The 24,838-nt window shown below is 34.9% G+C and overlaps 3 protein-coding genes across 3 annotated transcripts; 1 reads left to right on the top strand and 2 right to left on the bottom strand.

Moving 5' to 3' along the window:
• Positions 1 to 1,106: 1,106 nt before the first annotated feature.
• On the top strand, positions 1,107 to 4,605 carry LOC107027008 (ankyrin repeat-containing protein At5g02620-like). The gene is made up of 3 exons (XM_015228163.2): positions 1,107 to 1,879; positions 2,425 to 2,834; positions 3,225 to 4,605. Exons 1-3 carry the CDS (start codon positions 1,462 to 1,464, stop codon positions 4,083 to 4,085), a joined length of 1,689 nt encoding a protein of 562 aa, XP_015083649.1. The 5' UTR covers positions 1,107 to 1,461; the 3' UTR covers positions 4,086 to 4,605.
• Positions 4,606 to 4,968: 363 nt separating this feature from the next.
• LOC107028043 (type I inositol polyphosphate 5-phosphatase 12-like) lies at positions 4,969 to 11,441 on the bottom strand. Its single transcript, XM_015229097.2, has 12 exons — positions 10,656 to 11,441; positions 9,632 to 9,986; positions 9,056 to 9,308; positions 8,111 to 8,918; positions 7,861 to 7,985; positions 7,591 to 7,675; positions 7,298 to 7,463; positions 7,168 to 7,208; positions 6,816 to 7,083; positions 6,591 to 6,714; positions 6,030 to 6,390; positions 4,969 to 5,640 (listed from the first exon to the last, which is right to left on the bottom strand). Exons 1-12 carry the CDS (start codon positions 11,178 to 11,180, stop codon positions 5,284 to 5,286), a joined length of 3,468 nt encoding a protein of 1,155 aa, XP_015084583.1. The 5' UTR covers positions 11,181 to 11,441; the 3' UTR covers positions 4,969 to 5,283.
• A 4,183-nt stretch (positions 11,442 to 15,624) lies between these two features.
• LOC107026907 (probable thiol methyltransferase 2) lies at positions 15,625 to 19,624 on the bottom strand. The gene is made up of 8 exons (XM_015228025.2): positions 19,315 to 19,624; positions 19,102 to 19,232; positions 18,141 to 18,227; positions 16,880 to 16,980; positions 16,702 to 16,801; positions 16,264 to 16,310; positions 16,038 to 16,116; positions 15,625 to 15,904 (listed from the first exon to the last, which is right to left on the bottom strand). Exons 1-8 carry the CDS (start codon positions 19,460 to 19,462, stop codon positions 15,851 to 15,853), a joined length of 747 nt encoding a protein of 248 aa, XP_015083511.1. The 5' UTR covers positions 19,463 to 19,624; the 3' UTR covers positions 15,625 to 15,850.
• Between the last annotated feature and the right edge of the window lie 5,214 nt (positions 19,625 to 24,838).

A 24,838-nucleotide genomic window follows, 5' to 3' on the forward strand; every position in this document is an offset into this window, starting at 1 on the left:
TGGGTGGGTGCGGGTCAGGGATCTGGTAAAAAAAAATATTTCAAAATTGAATTTTTTTTTTAAATTGTAGTTTTTTCCAAAAAAAAATATAATTTAAAATTGGAGGAAAGTTTTGGAAAATGTTTTCCTTAATTTTTGAAGGAAAGTCATTTTTCTTAATTTTGAGGAAAATGAGTTGATTTGGAAAACATTTTCCAAACTTTTGTCCCAACCAAACATGAGAAAATTGGAAAAACATTTTTCAGAAAATATTTTACTTCATACCAAACACACTCAGAATCTTTTATTTTTATTTATTCTTAAAAATTAGTAGTAGATGAATTTTTTTTATATAAAGTGAAGAATAAAATCCTATTGATAAAATAAAAATTACATAGCCAATCAATTCTCCATGTTTTTTTAGTTTTTTAAGGTATTAATTTTATTTTTAAATTGTTCAAAAATGAAAAGCCGCCGGTCTTCTTGCTGATTTTCTTGACTGGATTTTATGAAAGTTTGACTAATCAAATCATAAAATTATGTCTTCTTTGGTATGAGTCAATTCTTGAGAGAACCAAAATGATTTTGTACTTACTAAATTAGTTGGAATTTGTTGGGTTTTTTACATAATAATAAACATGTTAATTCACGTGAAATAAATATAAAATGTTTTTTTGTTATTTTAATTTGTATGTTTACTTTAATTTGATATAAAAATTGAAGAGAAGTATTGATTATATTTTTAAATTTAGTATGAATTATTAGTTTTATTCTTAAATTGTCTTAAAAATAATTTATTAACTCAATGTTTATGTACTCAGATTTTGCAATATGAGTAAAATATAATCCTAAATTCTTACAAAATTTAGAGGTGTTGGACACTTCTGTGATTTTTATTAAAAGTTTTTTACTTTTACAAGAGTTTGAGACACTTGTTATGAGAATCAGAATGTATCTAAATTTAGTTACACAAATATAATAATATTTTTAAGAATTGTCAATAATTTAGAAACGAAACTAATAACATAGGCAAAGTTCGGTGTTGATTCCCATACTTCCCTCTAAAATAAAATATAAAAAAATAATAAACTTTTTGAGGTAGAAGAATTTTGACATGTGATTTTATATGTCACCTAGGAAGGAAGTTTCGTCTCAACACTTTCTTGATTTTTTGCCTTTTTTTTTCCCAAGAACTCAATAAAGTAACAGCCACCCATGGACTAAATGACAGTAAATCCACAATATCTCTTGATTTCAGCTTATGGGTTTCATCCACAATCAGGTTTTGAGCTATACACTTTGTGAAAGCTTGAATTTTTTAGTCTGAATTTGAGTTCTTGATTTTGGTTGAAGCTTCCTTTTGCTTTAAAATTTTGTGGGTCTGTGGATTTTCTATGTTTTCAAGTGTTCTGAGGTTAGAAATGTGCCAAAGATGTGATCTTTTTGCTTAACTTATAGAAAATCTTCAAGATTTTGTGAGTAATGGAGAAAGGAGTTAGTTTTCAAAGTGAGAAAATGGAAAAACAGCAAAATGGGATTATGGAGAAGCAGAAAAGTTTTAGGATAGTAATGGAGAGGCAGGTTAGTTTTAGTATTGAGAAGAAAAGGGATAAGGAATCACCAGGGAAAAGAGGGGATTCTCCTCTTCATCTTGCAGCTAGAGCAGGGAATTTAGGAAAGGTAAAAGAAATTATTCAAAAGTTTGATAATAGCAAAGGGATTAAGGAGTTGTTGTCTTTGCAAAACCAGCAAGGTGAGACTGCATTATATATTGCTGCAGAAAATGGACATACTTTAGTTGTTGTAGAGATTTTGAAACATTTGGACCTTCAAGTTGCTTCTCTTATTGCAAATAATGGATATGATGCATTCCAAGTTGCAGCAAAGCAAGGTCATCTTGGTAAGTTTCAATTAATCATATGAAGTTCTGATGTGGTGTTTATGTGATTAGTCTTTCATCCATATCGATAGTCGTAGTATTACTCCTCTAGTTTCTTCTTGTTCAATTTCTGTTTCTATCATCTGTTTCGTGTACTTTCAGAATGCTTACTCATGCTTTCTGTAGTGTCTTGTCATGTTCTCTTCACTTTCGTTATTTCTTTTTATGGCGATCAAATCCGTGTTATGCTCTATTATTCTCAATTGCATGGTAAAATATTTAGAGAAGTTGTGAAACTGTATTGTTAAAGATCAAATTGGTCTGACCAGTATAACTATACAATTTGAATAACATGATGCCAAAATACATCTCTGCATCAAGTTGATACTATTGCTTCGATGGTCGTAATGCCAGAAAAATATAGCTTAGGTGTTTGTTAGGAAAAAGAAAAACTCAGTGGGTAATTGCTTGAAGCTTGTTCTAATGACACATGTCAAACTGGAATTCCGAACGTTCTTTTCTTACTTCAACTCCTTAGTAACTTTTTTCTTGGTATGACATTGCAGAAGTACTGAAGGAACTATTGCATTCGTTTCCAAACTTGGTTATGGCTACAGATTCATCCAATTCTACAGCCTTACATACAGCAGCTGCCCAGGGTCATGTTGATGTCGTAAATCTGCTTCTGGAGATTGATTCGAACCTTGTTAAGATAGCTCGGAACAATGGGAAAACTGTGCTCCATACAGCAGCAAGAATGGGACACTTGGAAATTGTTAAGTCCCTTCTGAGCAAACATCCTGAGATTGGCTTTAGAACGGATAGTAAAGGCCAAAGTGCCCTGCACATGGCTGTAAAAGGACAAAATGTTGGCATTGTGCTCGAGTTAATAAAACCGAATTCTTCTGTATTGACCTTGGAAGATAACAAAGGAAATAGAGCTCTTCATATTGCAACAAAAAAGGGACGGCCACAGGTTTGTGTTTGTTTGTATGTATATTTCCTGTTAAAAAATCATTCAGACTTTATGTGTTTACTAGTTATGGCTCAGATTTGTTTCAAACCTGATTAACGAAGAATAACCGAGCTAGAACAAACAAAAAGATTAGGTTCTTTGGTTGATTAAATGCTCCATTAGGCAATCCATTGTTCTTCTTTCTTGGGAAATCTTAGTAGCTCAGTTGGTTGACTACCTGAATTTTCACCTTGTTGGTGAGTGTTCGATTTCCCACCTTGCAATCTCTTCCCCATTTCCCCTTCCCCTACCCCCAGTTTCTATTTATTTTTTCTTTGAAAAAAAGTGTCCTTCTCTTGTTCTCTCTGTTTCTAGCATTCATGTTGAAATGCTGCTATGTTGCAATTGCAGATGGTACAATGTCTTATATCAATTGAATGCATCGATCTGAATGCCATTAATAAGGCTGGAGAAACAGCTCTTGATATTGCTGAAAAGTTTGGAATGCCAGAGGTTGTTTCCATTCTGAAGTTGGCGGGAGCTGTCCATTCCAAAGATCATGGGAAGCCCCCAAATAACACTAAGCAACTCAAGCAGACTGTCAGTGATATAAGACATGATGTGCAGTCCCAACTCCAACAGAGTCGTCAGACAGGCTTCAAAGTACGGAAAATTGCTAAGAAGGTGAAGAAGCTCCACATTAGTGGTCTCAACAATGCCATTAACAATGCCACAGTTGTTGCTGTCCTTATTGCTACTGTAGCTTTTGCTGCCATCTTTACTGTGCCTGGTCAGTATGTTGAAAAGAAAAGAGATGGTTTTTCGCTTGGTGAAGCAAATGTAGCCGATAAAGCAGCTTTTATAATCTTCTTCTTGTTTGACAGTATGGCCTTGTTTATTTCCATTGCTGTTGTTGTTGTCCAGACTTCTCTGGTTGTGATTGAACCGAGAGCAAAGAAGCTACTCGTATTTTGGATAAACAGGCTCATGTGGGCAGCTTGTCTCTTCATCTCAGTGTCTTTTATTTCGCTTGCTTATGTGGTGGTTGGATCGAAGGAAAGATGGCTTGCTATCTTTGCAACTGTGATTGGTAGCACCATAATGATCACTACAATTGGCTCCATGTGCTACTGTGTAGTTCGACATAGGCTAGAAGACTCGAAGATGAGGAGTATACGAAGGGCAGGAACTCATTCACATTCATACGCTATATCTGTGGCATCAGATACAGAGCTCTATGGTGAAAGCTACAAGAGGATGTATGCAGTCTAGGAACCAAACATAGAACTTTTTGCCTATGGTGTCAAATCTCAAGCTCTATGGATGAAAAGGACAAGTTAACATATGCAGTTCTAAACCATAAAGCTTGGTGAACGTCTCTTCATAGCACAGTGTTCCAAATGGTCTAGCATACGAAGGATTTATGCTAGTTAGGAACTAAAGAGAATGCTTCCACTAGTGTATCCAATAATACCACAGTAATTTGGCAATTCCTGATATGGTGTTCTTGTAACCTGAGGCAAGTCTTGCTTAGAAGCTCGAGACTGAGACTCTAACAGATCATTCAGTTTTGTCTACATAACATTTAGTAGTTCAAGAGCAAGTTATCAGGGAGTTCCATACTATATGGCTACAAAAAGTAGTAACACAACAGAGCAGCTCGGTAGCAAGAAGGTGTAGATGGCTGATATACAAAACAACTTCTAAATGAAAATGTACAAACAAAAAAGTTGTTTTTTTGTGACATAATTCATTGTAGTTCTTCTATCTATAAAATACAGCTTTTTTTTACCACTGCTCTTCTAGGTAGAATATTTCTTACTCCAACTAGACAGTAGCATCTTTGCATGATCAAATACTAACCTCTCACTCCGCTGACCTTTGATTTCGTATGCTACTGATCAGTAAAAGAAGAAGAGAAGTTTGTAAACTAACTGGACTAGTTTCTAACAACTTTCGCTCTGTTCTTCCTTCAATCACTAATATACTGAGAAGGCTCGAGGAGCTGGATATTCGTGTATCAGTCATTGTAGTTTACTGATTGGCATGCATATGTCCTTGCATGGAAAGATTTTCACAGGTTCCCTCTGAATTTATCAAACACAAGTATAGGACTGTGAAACAACTTAACCAAAAATGAACTGCAATAGCAATATGCATATCTAGAACAAAATTGTCTTTTCTGATATGATCAAAATGCAAAAATTGATCATAGAATTTTCAGTTAAAAAGTAGCATATCAATACAGAAGTTTAAGACATGATTCTACAAAAAATGGGTGGTTGACTTTGTACCCCTCTATCAAGATTTTTGAGGTGGAGGCTCAGCTCCATCTAAATTTGTCTATTGAGTATTTACATCAAGATCCTATCAAGTAAAAATGCTAGCAAAGAGATCTCACGAGTTAAACATTTGATCATTGTCTTGGAAACCCCTTGTGAATCAAACATATTGTTTGTCATGCTAGCTATCAAAGCCCCCGAAGGCTTTGAGGGTCAGTCGTTGATTCAGAGCCACTTCCCACATGTCGAAATGAAGATCTATGGTGAGAGCTACCACCTTGGCTTCTTCTTGAACTGCTTTTTGAAGTTGTACGAACTGCATTAGCTGAGAAGCTGTGTCGAACATTCACCTTATGTGTTCTTGCCTCTGTCGAACGACTTGCTGTCACATTGATCAGCAAAATCACCTCCTTATCTCTGGTATCCTCACACCACCAGCTCTGTGGTATCCCATCAACAGTTTCTTCTAATTTATTGAACTCTTCGTGACGTACCAAGATTTCAGCAGCTTGATCTGGTTTGATGATGCCAGAAGCAGGTGTTACCTGAATAGCATAATCATAAGATAGCAGTGTTTGCAGAAAGAAGTACCAAAATTACCATAATAATAGTCCCTCCGTTTAAATTTGTTTGTCTGGTTTTCACTTGGCAAGGTGTTTAAGAAAGTAAGCAAACTTTTGAATCATGTACCAAAATGCATCCTAATTCTTGAACTAAAGAGATTTTGAAACAAACTAAAAAGGAAAGTAAGACAGACAAATTGACACCGGGGGAGTAATAATAATGATAAAATGAACACATTGGACTCAAGAAGAGGTGTTAGAGCTTGGTTACACATATGAATAGACATTATCTTCCATTGACTTGAAACATGGTTACATGTATCGGAAGAGAGGGTTACGACTTACAAGCATCTAGGAAATGAAGAATTTACCTCAAGCCACCGGGGAAAACCAAAAGACGCTCTCGGATGATACTCTGATGCTTGCTCATCCTCCTTGATGGTGGATTGACCTCCACAGGTTATCTGGAAAAAAAGTTTGTCTTCTTTGCTTCTGCTGCTGATTCTTAAGTTGTATGTGTCTTGATTCTGAAGAACTATCTGGCTAGTGCTAACTAGAGTTTCCGGAATATAACGAAATTCTTGTAGTAAAGACTTGATTTTTTCATTGTTTCGGAAAATCTCCCCAAACATTTGTCTTCTAACTGATCTATCAACATGAGCGATTTCAACATGAAACTTGCACCTTACAGGTTTATGATCACTTTCTGTCACTTCCATGCAAGCCTCGTACCTACAACACATGAGAAAAATACAAAGTTTTAAGATGTTGCAAGCAGGAAGGGCCGATGTGACGATAGAATTAAGCATATTCAGATGTTAAAAAACAGTCTTAATCATTCAGTGTTCGAATCTATAGACAACGTCTTAATCATTCAGATGTGCATTCAGATTCAAACGTTTTAATTTTGATAAAAACAAATGCAGCCTTACTGTATAATGGAAGCAACTACAGGACATTGTAAACTGCATTCTACTGAAGGAGTTGCCCTGTTGTCTCTATATAGTACTCGGTCACACCAAGCTGGAATTCGTTTCTTCTCCCCCGAATCATATCCTAAAATTTGAAAAAAGAGATGTATCTAACTGGTCCTTGAAACGAAAAGGTTGTTTGGAAAGAAAAAGTAAGAAGATAAGTTGATTACAAATATGTCTCACCTCCTAATCCTGGTTTTCCCCTTTCAAACTTGTAAGTTGGAGGAAATCTGATGATTGCTTCCCTCATCCCTTGGAAAACCTTACCATTTTTCATTTCTGCTCTCAGTTGATCTTTTTCTCGAAGCCAATCGAAGCATCTTTGTGACACAAAGTCCCTTGCTTCATCATACGATATTCCAAAAAGACGATAATTGAAATCACCAGTGAATATCACCAAGTCAGCTTCACCAAGCTCGGGTCTTCCTTCGTCTGGATTAATTTGTGCAGTCTATGTCATAATTAAAAGAGTTAGTTTAACATGAAATGCAATAGATAACAAGATATGATGATTACTACAATTTCAGGCCCAGACATTTGCACCGCGAAGCATCTGAGCAGATGATGAGACACCAGCTGCAAGAGAGGAGGATCCATACAAGTCAGATGAGTAAAGAGCAGAAATCAATACATGGAGAAGATAAAGACAGGTAAAAGGAGCATACCAGCAGAATTATTTAGAAGGCTGGAGGACTTGGTGAAAACCATTGTTCTAAATATATGGTTAAAATCAGCATTGCGACGGTTGACTGCTTCTAAATGTGCAGCAAAATGGCAGTTTGTAAAGCACATTATTCGATCAAAGACTCTTAACCTCAGACCAACTCCACCCTGAATTTGGAAATGTGTAACCATGATACAGTTATATCAGACATTTTATTGTTCCGAAGTAGAAAACAACAGTTCCTGACTGGTTTGAGAAGTAATTTATTATCTAACGAAACCGAGCTAAACTTACCTTATTACCAATTGCACGTCCTATTCCACACGCAACTGCTCCAACATCTAGGTCCCCCACATGATTCCTTATAGATTTTCTCACCCTGAGTTATAGAGTGGAATCAAGATTATTAGTATTCACAAGCAGGAGCCAATGGGATGGCTATTTCACCCCCATTCAGTCAGAAAGAAGGAGCTTAATTCAGGATGAGGTTCGACGACATAGAGTGGAGAGGACTTTGGCCTACAAAAGAGAACAGAGATCATCTGAATCTACAAAGGTTCATACCATATAGCAATAAGCAAGGCAGCTAGTTGTCTTGATCCTACTCGTTCAAAAGTTGATCCTTCGTTCAGTGCCTTCCCTATTGCATCCTGCCACCATTGTCCAACAGAACTTCCTTCCAGTCCTACCTAAAGTTGACATGAGTTATTAGGATACTGCTACATACATATGGTTTTATATCTAAGTAGAGTATCTTACTGTTAGCTCTACATACACATGAGTATACATCTAAGGGTGTTAGTCAATAGCTTACAGTTTCTTTCGCAGCAGACATAGCAAGAAAACCTGCTCCCATTTCTACTTCTTGCAACCCAACTACTATAATCCCGACATCTGAAACTGCAGAACCGAGCCATGTCGCAAGTGCTTCCTGGGAGGCCCTTCCTTGACCGACATTCCAGGTTCCAATTAAAACCCTGACATTTTCTTGACTAGTGTATAAATTTTCTTTCTCAGCTAATTGTGGTCGTAAAATGTTGTCAATAGGCCCTGGAGACGTAAGGTTCCATCCACGTATACCACCATGGTTTGCCAAGCTATAAACATAGTCATTCCCAACTGCCATTTTTATTACAGGCCCATTATGTGCAACCCAACCAGCTAGTAAATTCCCATCAAGGTCCAGTGCCTGTACCATACCACTTACGTAGCCAACCCATATTCGAGAACCATGAGCACATAAGCACAGAACTGCACAACGGTGGTGATGAAAATCTTGTAAACGGTTGCCATTCCCATCCCACTGGATAAGTAAACCACTTGAACATCCACTCCAAATCATTCCATCAGCTGCAAGCACAAGAACTTCTGTTTTCTTACTATCTTCTACAAATGCCCCCTTTGTTGCAACTCGACGAACAGCATCTGCAGCTCCCATTATAGCATTACGTGACCGCTGCAAAAAGCTACTTCCCTGTGACTTTTCCTTTTTGGATTTAGTAACAAACTTAACATTTAGATCATCTTCCGTTGATTGGTCTTGCACAGATGATATATCAACTCGATTCTCAATCTGACCTTCTACATTGTACACTTTCAAGAGTTCCCTATTCCGTGCGTCCCTGCAGTTTCCCAACTATCAGAGTTATTAGGAGTGACAACTAATCTGTAAAGAAACTCTTGACTATTTCCTATGACTTAAATGCCGAAAAAATGCATTGCATAAAATTTCTGATGGAAGAAACAATGAGGGACATACCATAATGAGAAGGATAAAGAACCAGCTGCCCACACTTTCGCCCTTACATGATCAGATAACAGACACTTCACCTCAGAAGATGAGATGTTACATACACCATTTACTGTAACTAGGGTCCTAAGGTCAATCGCTGCCCTTTCTACGAGTAAAGCAGCCATATGTTTTTCCTCTGGTGATAATGAGAGTGACTTTTCAACAGATTCCCATGGCCAGACCTTTATGACTCCACCCTCAGACCCAGACCATATATCACCTGGATCAACAAGCAATTAGCCATAGTTGTCATTTGGAACGCAACTAGAAGCAAGAAGTCATTCATCGGTATTTAAAACGCTTATATAAATTATTAGCAAGTGAGTTTCATAATGCTCTGTAGAACAGAATAACATAAGGAAAAATCATGCAGTTCCAAGAAACAAAGAATATCTGGTTGGGGAATATGTGTTGAGAATGTTAAGTATATCGCAACCTTGAGCTCATCAAGAGCAGAATTTTTCTATAAATTGAGCTTATAGTAAACATTGATCTTGGAACATATGTATATTACACATGTGTGAAGGAAAATAAGATAATTACCATAAGAAGATATGACCATTGAAAGAACTGAACCGCGATGAGCCTGCCAAGAGAGGCCTTCCTTAAAAGGAGAATCATCAGAATTAGGTTGGTCCATCCTCCAAGATCTAATCTTTCCATCCTTATGTCCACTCCATACCAACTTATTTCCACTATCAACTATCAAGCATATAACAGGCGATGTATTTACTGACTCGTAAAATGGTGCTGCATCCTCATCGCCTCTTTTTGCTCTTCCATTAAATCCTAATCCTGCCTCATATTGATCCGAGAAATTCCATACTCTTACACCACATTCTTGTCCTGCCCATAGTTGTGTGTCTGTGCAGGCAATAGTCCTCAAAAATCTCCCAACCTGAAATTATATTTCATTAAAACGAGGAGCAAATCAACATGAAGACATCTACTGTTCATGAAGACTCTCTCTTCCATTTTAGATATTGTTTCAACTTAATTCTGTTTATTACTACATCCAATGGACATCCTTGGACAAATCTAAACAAAGGAGGTTCTAAATATGACTGCTCCCATTTCACTCGCCCCTTCCCGTCATTTTCCCACTCAAGCTAGAGCTCGATTTGGATCTAGGTAAACTACAACACAATTTGGTAAGACAAGTGTATGAATCACCATTCACCACAAGAGTATAACGCAGGATAAAATTACTCTTTCCGTCTCAATTTTGTTGCTCTTACGTTCCTTTTTTAGTCTACATATCTTTTAACTTAATACTACAAGGTTCAAAAGTTTTCTTTATATTCTCAACTTCCGTGTCAAGTTGAGTCAAAATCAAATAAACAGACTGAAACAGACCGACTAACATTTTTTCTACAAATGAGGATACTTTTTACCTTCCCCCAGAACACATAAACAATAATAGTACAGAAGTTAAAAAGTAGATGTTAGCAGCGACTACGTGAACTTTCATCTTATTAGTCATAGTTCTGATTCCCCACCTTTCAATCCCCAAACCATCAATGTAAATTTTTTTTAAAAAGGACCAAATTAAGAGAGATTTTGTTACCTGAGTTTCTCTAAGAGGATGAGGTCTCAACTCGTGGCAGGATGGACGAGACGGATGCACAGCAGCACGAGTTGGTACTTTAAACATGCCAACTCCACCCCCAGATGCAGCAAATTCCGGCAAGGGAAGTTGCTGATCATCATCTAAACAATCAGGAATGACACCAAGTCCACTAAAATTCTGATTCATCAAATGAAAATCCTGTCGATCAGCCGCAGCAGAAGCAGAAGCAGTGGTTGTGGCGGTATTAATACTAGTATTAATTTCATTTGAATTAGTTGAATATGGATAAAAACCTTCATCATCATCCTCATCCGATGAATCTTCGTATAGGCCGGAGTTATTAATGCTATAATCAACATCGAGGCTGTGGTTACGGATTTGGTGATGACGTTTATGATGCGTACCGGTATTTGTACGGAGTTGATGGCTGTAGGAATGTGCTTTACGTCGTGGTGGTGGAGCTTCACTTAGACCTTCTAATGCATTTTTTTCATCGTCTTCAAATTTTTCGACCACGTCCATTGTAACGTATGATCAAATACAGAGACCGATTCAGAATTTGAAACAACAAACACGTGACGTAAAAGAGGAAGAAAAAATGAAACAAAATGTGAAAAATATGAGTGAAGAGAGGAGAAAGCATGAAAAAGAAGAGGGAATTAAGGAGGGAATTAGGCGTAGCTTCCTCTCATTCTACGGATACAAATGTTCTAATAAAAACTGTCTAATTTTCAAACAGGAAAAAAAAAAATAAACAACAATTTATCTATTTTCGGTGTGTTGGCTTGGGTACCAAATCTTTTTTTCTTTTTTAAAAAATAATTTTATCTTTTTTGGTTTTATTAATAAATATTTCTATATAATTCAAAGTGGGAGGTGAGGGTGAGATAGGATTGAGGTGGGGTGGGGTGGGGTGGGGTGGGGGGATGAAGATGACAATGATAAAATTTTATTTTATTTTTCAATTATTTTTATGAATGTTACTTTTCTTAGTAATGTTTTTTACTTTACATTATTATTTGGGAAAATTACAAACTTATACTATTTAATAACTCATCAGGGTTATAGTTTGTTATAATTACCACTCGCGACTAACATTATACATTAATTTACGTGGAATGACTTTAAATTTGTATAATTAGTCATGTTTGTATATGCATAATTCGCCAGAATATACAAATACATATGTATAATATACAATTATTTAACTTATATACATATACAATTCACCTCTCTCCCACTCTCTGCCCTCTCTCGCTCGCCTCTCTCCTTCCTCTCCCAGTCTCGATCGCCTCTCTCCTCCTTCTCCCAATATCTCTTGCCATATATACAAATACATATGTATAATATACAATTATCTAACCAATATACATATACAATTTACCTTTCTCCCACTCTTTTCCCCCTCTCTCTCGCCTCTCTCCTCTCTCTCCCGGTCTCGCTCGCCTTTCTCCTCCATATAACATGTAGCTACAAATTGTAATTATCAAACTATAGTTATGGAGAGTAATTAATTATTTTCAAGTGACTATATGTGAAAGTTTCCCTTATTATTTATAGAAGTGAAGTTTGAATGAAAGAATTGTATCTAATAAGTAGATTAATTTATGGAACGATTGTCACAATTACTGTTTTGTTCATGTGTACAGGTGAATATAAAAGATTAAGATTATTTTTCTAGTTAGCCTCTTATATTCATCTATAAATATGATTTTATGTCTACTATACCATTGAAAAGTAACAATGCACAAGATGATAATGGAGAATAGACTTTCCTCCATTTATATACATTATGTATCATGTAAGTTTTTTTATAGATGACATTCATGTTTCTTTCAGCACAATTCAGGTTGTATCACCTTTTGTTTTTACTATAAATATTTTCATGTATCAATATTAACATAATTTTGACTTTTGATATCAATAACAAAAATTTATTCAATTATATTTAATTTTGCTTCTTAATTGTTATTGTGATGGTGAGTTATCATATCCCTCTTTTAAGTACATTTTTATGTTTAAAATTTTATGTTATTTTCTTAAAAAATATATATTATATAAATACATTATTAATCTCAATCTTTTTTCTTCTTCATTTTCATTTTATTTTTTACTATTGTCTCACTCTTTCCTCTCCGCCTTATAAAAAAAATATTTGACTTAACGATCAGTACATCGACTGTCTCTTAAATTTGTCAGTGAAACTCTTTTAAAGTTTTGAATTAGGCCGATCTTGGTATAATTTGAGCATTTGAACACATGATAAAACATTCTTATTAGACACATTTAATTCAAATTTTGAAAAAAGCTTTTGCAGTACATGCTCTCAATTGTCATACGTAAATTAGTTAACCACTTAAAATCAATTAATATGTCACCTCCTTGATTATATGTTTTACCCTCAATAAGTCGTAATATGTCACGCGAATGACTGTTCCAATTGAGATACGAATTAACCTCAATATATCATCTTATTGGATTATATGAACTAGCTTTTCTCGATAAATCATAAAACCTTATTAAATCATTTTGTATCTACAATAACAAGATTCTTTATACTCAAGTTGTGAAAGAATATTCAATTATCCCACTCAAAAGTTACTTCACAAAACAATTAAAAAAAACTACAACTAGCTATTGTCTTTAGTTTATACATTTCATCATGGTTATCACTACTCTCCATGATATTTGACTGTTTCTTCCTTTGAAAAATTCTCTTTTATATATTTATTGTTTGTTTTATACCTTATGTTCTTTGTGTTCAATTAGTTAATTTTGGAAGCCTTAAAAGAGAAATCATGTTGAATATTTCCCTAAATAAAAATAATAAACAATGGATACTATGTTTTAAATCTAGGAACATTGGAGGGCATGTTTTTTCCCCATTAGATGTAATTAATTAAATTATAAATAGGAAAGAGGTTCACCACAAAGATTATTTTTTGAAAAATAATAAACTTCAACGTGCCTACTACATAGATATTTCGTAAATTAGATTCCTTAACTTTGCTATTTAATTATCTATTGACATTTACTTTTCTATATCTTCGAAAATACTATACAAAAGAAGAGAGGAAGAAAAACTAAAATCATGTGAATATCAATGTAGGTATTACCTTAATAATATATTCGAATTGAAACATTAGTGTATGAAGTGAAGATTGCCCCATACTACATCCAACCCACTTTTTCATGTTTAGTTGGCTAAAACGATTTGAGAAATATTTTTCAAATGAATTTATTTTCCTCCCATATAAGAAAGAAAATGACTTTCCTACCAAGCTAACACCCACATCCAAACGCCACATTTCCCCCGCCGCTCGACCTACCACCTCGCCACACGGCCCACCCTGCCCTCGGTACCCCACCCCAACCTTCTGCAAAGGCAATACAACTCGTTCCTCCCTCTATCCATGCCTCGACATGGGACTCAAAGCCGACCCTAAACTTGACTGAAGACTTAACTTTAGCTCGGGACTCAACTCATAACAAAATCTTGACTCTGTACATGATACATGACCAAAATCCAACATCGGCCTAAGACTCGACTATAACCCAAATTGTGGGACTCCGAGTCAAAATTCAAATATGACCCTAATACAAAAAACTGAACCCTGAGTCAAGGTTGAATTTCGAGTCTGGATTGAAGTTGAGATCGGAGTTTGGATCTCAGGTCGAGGTTGTTGGTCTAGTCTCAATTTAAGGTTAGTCCAAGGTCGAGTTAAAGGTTGAGGTTGGAGTAGAGTCCTAAGTTTGGATTAGGTCTCAAGTTGAGGTCAGAATCATGTCTCGAGTCAATGTCAATGTCAGGATTAAGAGAGATTGGTTCTCGAGCTCTAACTTCTAAGTCGAGTTCGGGTCGAATAGTGGTCAGGGATCATACTATTTTCCTCGATTAAATGCAACTGCTCTTGGGACAACATTTACTCCTTACTAACCAAACATTAGAAAATAAGTAAGAAAATTATTCAGTAACTTCTAAGAAAACAGTGTCTTTTCATACTAAATACACCTTAGATCAAATGCAATCCCAAAAGCTAACCCATAAAATAAAAGTTACCCAAAATCATACTGAGAGACTATTTAATTTTAGAAGCCTTCGTATCTTAATGCACATATTTAATTTATTCGGAGCTATTAGAGCGGGATCCACTTTTGGGGGTATATGAGTATAAGCAATAACAAGAATATTTCTAGTAGAACATCTTTCACAATCCCTAGAGGGATGATTCACTAATAGACCGAGGGATAAGTCATTTGGCTCATTCACATCCAGATCATGAATGTTTGGAATCCATATTATGCAAGGAGACATTGCTTTTGCTAATTCAAATTGAAGGGTGATAAAAAACCGATCTATTTCCGACATAATATCCACAGTTAGCCCATTCATCCTAGTTAGCAGTTCCAGCTCCGTATCAAGATCACGATTGATATCATCACTAGCGTCAAGATTGATAGTTAACCAATATAGAACACACCAGCAACATTTGTATATACACACATATAAGTTATATACTAATATGACTAATGAAAAGACTAGTAGAATGTTATATAATTACCACTAATAAAAATGATCCCCCATATTAAGGTAACAGTGACATCTGGTAGTTACCTCTTATGACAACCCTATTTAAAGGGCTTCTTATTCTTTAGATTTGTAGGTTTGAAATTAGACTCTGCCAAGTCTAATTTCACACCTGAAAATCTGAAGTTCGAAAAGCAAGTACAAATATAAACTTGATGCCTCAGGAATCAGGCAGAGCCAACTTAAACTTCCAGACTCGCGATTTTACTTCATCGTCAAGAAACTAATAGAGAGATGTCTCGACGATGAAGTTGATAAAGATTAACTTACATACTCAAATGAATGATGAGATTTTAAGTGGTTGTTTGGTACCTTGAATACATATACAAATATAAAAAACTCATTCAGGAAATGTACAGCTGCATTTGAAAGAGCTTATACAGAAAAAGAAGCATTCAATATTATTTCTGATGAGGCAATCATAAATACATTTCATAATATGAAAACTCGCTGAGGAGAATTATAGTAATTTACACATGAGTTGTGTTTTCTTAATACGATTAGTAATATGACGATATAATGATTTGTTATTTGTTCACTTCCTTTGAATGTCGATATTACTTATAGAAAATCTTGCGTATGCCACTGCAAGGTGAAATGATATTTAGAGCAAGGACTTGCATATTGATCTCTTCCACCTTCCCAGCTTTTCTCTTCCCTGCAAAGACAACAAGAAAAGCATTGTACTTGAGACTCCTAGCAAAGGGAGAAATCGTCTAAAGAGATATATACAATATCCCAGAAAAGGAATGTGCAAGTGTCACAGCCTAACGTTAAGCAAATTTACTCACTCTCCGCGGTGGAATAGCCAAGTGATTCTCCACAATTGACTCTGCCCTGATCCCCATCGGATGCAAGACTTCTTCATAACTAATCAGAGATATTGTAAAAGTTAGTCATTCGTATCAATGAACTCAAGAAAGAAGCCAGCTGAAATTCAACGACATTATTGCCACAAGATGACAGGTTTTTGAAGGGAGCATATCTAGAAATAGACTAAAAGAAAATAGAGATTACTCGGAAACTGATACTTTATATGGAGGCCCGCCTTCATGGTCACTTATCTGAGAAACAACAAGAATCTCAAAACCACGAAATAAAAGGAAATAATGTCACGAATAGCCAATCTACCAACTCATGGACAATTATTACAGTGAGCTACCAGTCTGTTTAGCATATAGTAGGTGTGACCTGCAACACAACTATCTTTCGCCCCTTCACCTTTGCGATAAAGAGGGCATGTAACTGACGTTTCAATTGGTACAGCAAAAACATTAAGACTGACAATTTCATTGATATCCTGTAGGATACTCACTTGGAAAACTAACGGATCCTTTATTGTATCTATTACATGAGCATAAAATAAAACTTCCAATGATATTGGAAGAATTTAAATGATGACAAGTTGTAAACGAGAAGGGAAGAAATTTAATGGCAAAAGAACTATTGACAAACCGGAAAAATCAGTGTTATAAGCTCCCCATCTGGTTTTAGAAGATCTCGAATTCTACTGGCCCATCTTGATCTCATCTCTGGCTCAATGGCACAAAAGAAACTGCCAATTTGAAAGTAATGCCGTCACACAACTGGTCATTTCATAAGATAAGAAATCACATGGTCATGCCAATCTTACGTGTAGTCAAAGATAAGATCAAACAATTGAGTGGGACGCCAGGAGAAGAAATCTGCCTCCAGGAAAACAAAATTCTCCGCACTTTTTGATGATGAGAACAGCTACCTTGTGCAAAAAAATGTGTAGATACTTTGAATGAGCATCAGAATATGAACTAAACCAACAAATTACTACTATAAGCCTGTCCTCTGAACCAATTCAAGAAGTTAGAACTAAGAATTGAAAAGGGGCCTCAAGAACAACAGACAACTAATGAAACATAAACGTTTGTGTTGGCTAGAGAACTACTCTGAATTGCATTTCTTTGACCACAATGACAATAGAAATATTAAATGTCAGTCGCATGGCTGAGCTTCTATGTCGCTCAAAATTCTGGACAAAAAGGTGAAACACCCAAGATCAAAATTCACGATTTTCATAAAGGAGCACAATCAACAACCAAACTGAGAAAGACATAGCTGAGTGATCGAAGAATGTAAAAAATTATCCACCCAATAAAACAAAAGAGAATGTAATAAGAATATACATGCAATTGAAAATTTGAGTTTCATTCAGAATCTGTAGCTGGTTACTTCTAGCTCCCGGTAAGTTTCTATTACATAACATTTGGCTCTCAAGGATCTGATACTCCTCTTCCTACTTCCAATAATCGATTATTAAACATGCCAAATTACCTAAACAAAGCTCCTTCCTTACACCAAAATGGTGTCTCCTAGAAAACATTACCCTCGCACATCATCACACACACACACCCTTCACCCCCGTGTTGAGCAACAAAGAAAACATAACGGTATACAATCAGAAGGACATTTCCCATTTAAGATGAAATACACCTTCCATCATCTAATCTCCTAGAAATTGTTCCCACCATATAGTCTCAAATGGTTACAGACCTAACGCCTTCCTAATTGGATTCTGACAAATGACATATCTCTTTCAGTCCACGAGAAACAGACTTCCAACATAATCTTTTAAGAGATGTTCATTCAAATACTTGTTTGCAGAAGGGAAATTTTTAACCAAAGATGTACCTATGGCAAAAATAGTCTTGAAATCATTTAGTTTCCACTGCACATTGCATTTAAAAGTAAACTATACCTCAAAAGGCAGGTAAGTAGGTTTCCCTTGTCATCAAAAAAAAAAAAAAGCAGGTAAATAGTGAAGACTAAGCAGAGAGGTTGCATAATATTGCAGTCTTGTAACATAAATCTTTGAAACTTTGGAAAACCAGATCAAGGAAATCAAAAGTATTAGCTCTTACTTTTGTAGCTTGCTTAATAGCATTTTCTGATACATCCAAGCCAACAACAAAGCGTTCAGGGCTAGCAATTGCCACCACATCATGACCCTGTCACAACATATACTTCAACTAAGCAAAAAAAAACAGTAACAGAACAGTAAAAAGAAAGAAAAGAAGCTTTTCATGCAATTAAGCAGTACAACAAGGTGGTTCTGCATGTGATGGAACAAAAGGAAAAACTGAAAGACCAAATCGGATGATTATACCCACGAATATTTGGGTGTATAATATCCTTCTGATGACAATATTGGACACGTTTCTTGCATACAAAAATTACATGGTTGATCTCAAGGCGTGTTTCCGAGGATCTATCGGAAAGACGGATACAACCTCTCTAGCTTCACAACATAAGGGTAAGGTCTGCATACACACCACCATCCTCAAATCCACTTGTGGGATTACACTAGCCTAGTGGTTATCTGATGATGTGCAATAATTAGAAGAAAACGTTCTACTTGACTTTCTTAGGAGGAAAACTCAGAGAAACTATAGAATTTGGCCGTCATTCCATAATCATGGAAAACTTCTCAATTTCTTTTCTTTTGTTTTGTGAACATGGTGTTCAAACTAGCTTCGCACACCTCAAATTCCACGAGATATCTGTCCCCTCCCAACAGCAACAGCTACCAGGTAACTTTGTCAATCAACGTTAGGACAAATGGGAAAAATGATCTAGTATTTTTTCGTCTCGGATGACTCTCAACCACTTCATTGAGCACTAGGCCACACCCTTGGGAGCTACCGCGCTAACCTCTCAATATCTGGACATTACCAGTAAGCTAAATTGCAGATAACCCTATTCTTTTTTTCTTATTTAAGACAAATCATCAAGTACAACAATAAAATTGCCCCAACGGGGGGGTTTCACAAAACAAGCTGAAATACACAATCAATAGGTAGAAATGAAAATAAAAAAACTTACACTGCCACAACCAGGGACCAGAGCCCTGCCTTTAGGAAGGGTACCTGTTTGATGAAGATGAACAAGAATTGGGGTAGGCTGACCCAAATCCCAAGGTGTCACTCCTTTCTCCCAACATTTATCCCAACCACCTATCATTACAGATAATCAAATTTGTATACTCAGAAGAAAAATATCAACTTTTCTTGAAAAGAAAAAGAAGGGGGGTTTTACCAGAAGGGTCAGAATGAAGTAGCTGTTGAATTTTGTCGACTTTAGGCTTTGATGTATTGCTTCTTGCCATGGTTAGTCTGCTGAGCGGAGAAGCTAGAGGCAAAGTGTTGAAGAGAAGGCCATAGCAGGTAGACAAATGGGTTCTCATTGATGAAGCGGTGAGGATGTTACACACTCATTACCGTCACTGCCTGGGTCAACAATGGCGTCGGGTCGGGTCGGGTCGGGGTTTGGACTTTTTCTATGGGTATAGATCTTTTAGCCATAAATTGTAAGTTTTGTCTGAGTCGTGAATGATGAAGCCTGCGGACATAACGGCTAAGCACAGCTGATTAGGGTTGTTCTTCGTTATGGTTTTAAAATCATATCGAATCGTAATTCGAATCAAATTAATTAAAAAATTAATTATTGATTTGCGTTGGTTAGGTTTGATTTTTTATTTTAAAAAATCAACATTATTTGGTTTGGTTTTGATTTTACTGAAAAACAATCGCAAAAATAATTATATAGAACCGATAAATTAGATATATCGATAAATATTATGTTAAATATTTAGCCCAACTATTACAATCTTAATTCTAAATCCATCAAAATGCATTACTTTAGTCTTTACCCACTCCACCTCACATAAATAGTCACACTCTCTTAATTGAATAACTTTGTTCGCGTAATAATAACTCTAGTATTGCTTAATTGAGCAGACAGTAGTTTTTCATATGGATTGTTCAGGTACTAGATGTTTGTATCTATTGAGAACGCAAGACCTTAAAGAATTATTACTTTCAAACCAAAAAAATCTAAAAACTTGTACCAAACTGATGGTTATTCTTTTGTTTGGTTTGGCTTGGCTTTAGAAATTAGAAAATCAACGAGATTGATTTGATTTTAATTTTAACCAATAATTGATTCAAACCAAACTACGAACTCCCCTGTCGTCTATGTCTGTCAACAATGGCAATTCTTATACGGGTTGATTCGGATTGATCATTCGAACTAAGTTTGAAATTAAGAATCTTTTAGACCTAAAATTGCACGTATTGTTCTTTAAATGTATTATTCTTTAGTTTTGGAGAAATTTTATCATTACCTATAATTTGGAGCATATATTATAAGGAAAATTGTATATAATGACAAACTAATTTAATTGTACCCTGTAGCAAATTGTTTGTCAGTCACCTCTCTCCCACAAACTCTCGCTCGTCACTCTCCCTCTCTCGCTCCATCTCTCGCTCGCTCCCTTTCACTTTTATACAAACACAAGTGTAGAAAATGTGTTTGTGTTTGTATAAGCGAGAAAAAATTGTGTATATACATATATTTTCGTTCCCCTCTCTCAAATCTCGCTCGCCACTCTCCCAGATCTCGCTCGCCACCCTCGCTTCTATCGCTCATACAAACAGAAACAAAATGTATAAATTGTGTTTCTGTTTGTATAAAGTGAGAGAAAATTGTATATACACTTGCAAATACATATATCTTCGTCCTATACACTTATAATTATACAATACAAATATTCACCTGCCCAATTTTCTTTTGTCTCTCTCTTTCTCGTTTTATACATACACAAATTATGCAATTGATTTGTATACAACTGCTTTCTTTTGTATATGTATAGCGAATTATAAATTGGTTTCTTTGTATATGTATAGCGAATTATACGTATTTATGTTTGTAATGGAGTGCACTTATGTAAATTTAGCTATAGCATACAAATATGAATTTTGTGTTTACTATATGTGAAAGTTGTTCTACATTATATAGACTTACGTACGAGTTTTAGTACATATTTTAGTCTTACATATATTAGCCTTATTTTTATTATTTGAAATAACAATATCCATATATAACACATTACGATCTTAATGTAATAACACATCGACTAATTTAGATAATATTTGAATATCTGAAATTTGGATATAATTTTATTTTTAATATCGTTATCAAGAAGAAAAAATAAAAACAATTATCGTACATTTTGAATCTAATATATTATACACAATTACATATTATAGGTATATATGTTTCAAAGTATGGGGTGAATATATAACTAAAACATTTTATTAGTGTTATTGTGAATTTCAAACATTCAAGTAGTATTTAAATCAGTTTACATCGTAACAACAATGTATTATACTTGTTCTATAATTAGTATTGAATTCAAAACAATGTATAATATTGAATTCAAATTGTATTACAATCATTTAAAAGACATTTGTATTGTAACGATCCTCACAATCGTTATGGGTGATTTATTAGTGATTAGAAAACAAGGGAGAAAAGTGTTGATTTGAAGAGTTATAAATTTCAAGCTAGATTGGGCTTGAACGAAATCTGAGTGAGGAAGGTCTGAAAAGATTTGTGGAAAGAATTGGGAAAACATCTAAGTAAAGTCTAATTTTGTTGTTACTAAGACATTAAGGAGTTTGTAAGACTTGTCAGAAGTGAATTCGGATAATTAGAACTCTCGATATAGAACTTGACGTGAATTGGCTACTTTAGAACGTTAAGGTTAGAAGGTGTGTGGAAAAATGAGCTATTTTTGAAGAATTTTTGAGGTTTTGCCTCGTGCAAGCTGCTACAATAGGGGGGCATGCCGCTACGGTGACCCAAATTAATTCCCTCTATACCAGAAGATCCCACTATAATGCTACCACTACAGTGTCATTGGTCGCTAAAAGTCCATACAACCCAAAATCGTCCATAATCAACCAAGAATGTTTTGGGAAGTGCAAAGTGTTAAAGAAGAAGGAAGCTGACGATTGGAACATGTCAAAGGATATGTCCAACAAAGTTAACTGATGTGTCTGCAGCAAGTGTTGAAGAAGAAAGGAAGTTGACGATTGGAACAGGTTCAACGAAGCTGACTCACGAGTTTACAGCACTGCTGTAGAATTAGAGTCGCACTAAGATTAGACAACTAATATTAATTAGCATTATATTACGACTAGGATAGACTACTTATATTAATAAAGTTATATTACGACTAGGATTAGATTATGATTAGGATAATAGTCCAACAAAGATTAGATTATTTATATTTATTTTATTATTATAGTAGTAATAAGTATTGTAGTAGGACTCTAAGTATGGTTAACTTAGGACACTATATTTCTCTCCTATATAAGCAGGTTGTAATTTAACATTTTTATCAATATATTCCTTGATTTCTCCATATTTACGTGAGATTTTAGCATGGTATCAGAGCATAAAATCTCTTCCGCTCTCTGATTATTGATCAGAAAAAAAATTATACGTTAAATTGCAATGATCACTTTTACCAAAAATATGTCGATCCCCTCACTTCACCAAATCATTGTCGCTTGCTCCATTAAATCTAAGCCAGCAAAATACACACAAATATTCCAATTGATTCACGTGATGAAACAAACATATCTCATCTCAGAGAATGAGCCAAGTAAAAGCTATTACTCCACTGGACAGACTACCTGGAAAGTTGTAGAGGTAGAGAAGAATGCAAAAGGTAGCGACACCATTGATGATTGGAAAGAGAAAGATGTGTTACTAAGGTTTCAAGCCTGCTGGACAGGGAACATGTTCTCAGAACAGTCAATATGGATCAGGTTCCTTGAACAATGAAAGTTCTCAAAGTGAAAATAAGAAAAGGAAAAAAATTGAGTAATGTCAAGTATGTGGTAGGAATAATCATATTGCTCTTAAGTGTTTTTATTGGTGGAAATACTCGTATCAATCTGCAGATGAACTATCCCAAACAACGAGTGGACATCATATTTATACCGAAGCATTAACAAAACTAGTTTTTACTGGGTATTCAAAAAAACTTTTGCTGAGTATTCGAAGTAAGATAGTAGTAACCGTTCCTTGAAAAATTAGCTTGAGGGGAAGTGTTGAAGAAGAAGGAAGCTAACGATTGAAACATGTCAAAGGAACATATCCAAGAAGCTGACTGACGTGTCTCCAACAAGTGTTGATGAAGAAAGAAAGCTGACGATTGGAGCATGTCAAAGGAACATATCCAACGAAACTGGCTAACGAGTTTACAGTACTACTATAGAATTAGAACTTACTTTTACGCCATTGATCCTACTCTACCTCCTATAAATTTTTGAGGTGGAGTTTTAAATTTTACTCATCAAGAGCAAGTTCTTTCATTTTCAGCCTATATGACAATTATGATAGTAACTTACATGGAGATGTGTGTGTGTGTGTATATATATATATATATAGGCTTGCTGGTTTAGACGTTGAATTCCGTTACGTGAGGGACTAGGTTTGAATTTCATTTGCTATTTTTCTTGTGTTTTTTTTTTTTTTGCAGAATAGTGTGATGCACCCTTATATTTGTATCGTATTGTAAAGTGGACCCTTTTATTTATGACATTGTCAATGAACAGTTAAACTCAATGAAACACATATTCTCCACACATATCACTTCTTATCATTTTTTTTCTTTTTATCCAACTAATTTTCAACTTCAATTTTGTATTGCCTAAATGCTTCAATTTCTTCATGCTCACATGATATCAAACAAACACAATAATATCTAGTGCAATCATCAATAAAAGTTATGAAATACTTTTTCCAACTACGTGTTGTTGTTAATTTCATATCACAAATGTCTTGTGAATAAAATCTAAAGGATTGAAATTTCTTTCAACAGATTTATAAAAATGCTTAGCAAACTTAGCTTCCATACATATTTGACATTGTATTTTATTGCACTCAAAATTAGACAATATTTTCAAATCAGTTTTCGCAAGGTCTTATAATTGACATGTCCTAAACGTTCATGTCATATACTGCTCGAATTAAGCAAGTAAGTAGTACAAGAACTTTTATTATTAGCAATAGTCATTACATTGAGCTTAAAACAAACCCTCGGAAAGGTAGCCCTTTTAAACATATATTTCATTTTCACTAATTACAACTTTGTTAGAAACAAACAGACATTTGAATTCATTTTTAGTAAGAAGAATAGTAGAAATCAAGTTCTTTTTAATTGTGGAACATATAGCACATTCTTAAGAGTCACACCTTCTCAGATGTCATTTTCAAGAGAGCTTTGCACATTCATTCAACCTTTGCAGTTGATGAGTTTGCCTCATGTCATCACCTTGGGTAGTCTCATGTGATGCAAAAATTTCTTTGTTGGTGCATACATGNATTTTGACCGAATTTAAGTTTATACCCTTTTTATAGCTTAAATATTTTTTTAAATATGAAGTAGATATTTTATTTAGTAAGTTTATTTTAAAGGATTTGAAAACAACAAAAATAGAGTTACCCTTTAAGTTACATTTTTATTTTTTATTTTTTTAATTTATTCAAAATTTAGCAAATAAATTATTGATTTTAATATTTTCTTAGTTATATTTTTGATTTAGCTATTTCATATTTTTTTTATTAATGCCAAAATAACTAGTTATTATTATTATTATTATTATTATTATTATTATTATTATTTATTAACAATAAAAATTAATAATAATAACCTACCCATTACACCACTTAACCACTATCCACTACCACATTCCCACATACCATT

The sequence above is a fragment of the Solanum pennellii genome, chromosome 8, assembly GCF_001406875.1.
Source record: "Solanum pennellii chromosome 8, SPENNV200".
In the NCBI taxonomy this organism is placed as follows: Eukaryota; Viridiplantae; Streptophyta; class Magnoliopsida; order Solanales; family Solanaceae; genus Solanum; species Solanum pennellii.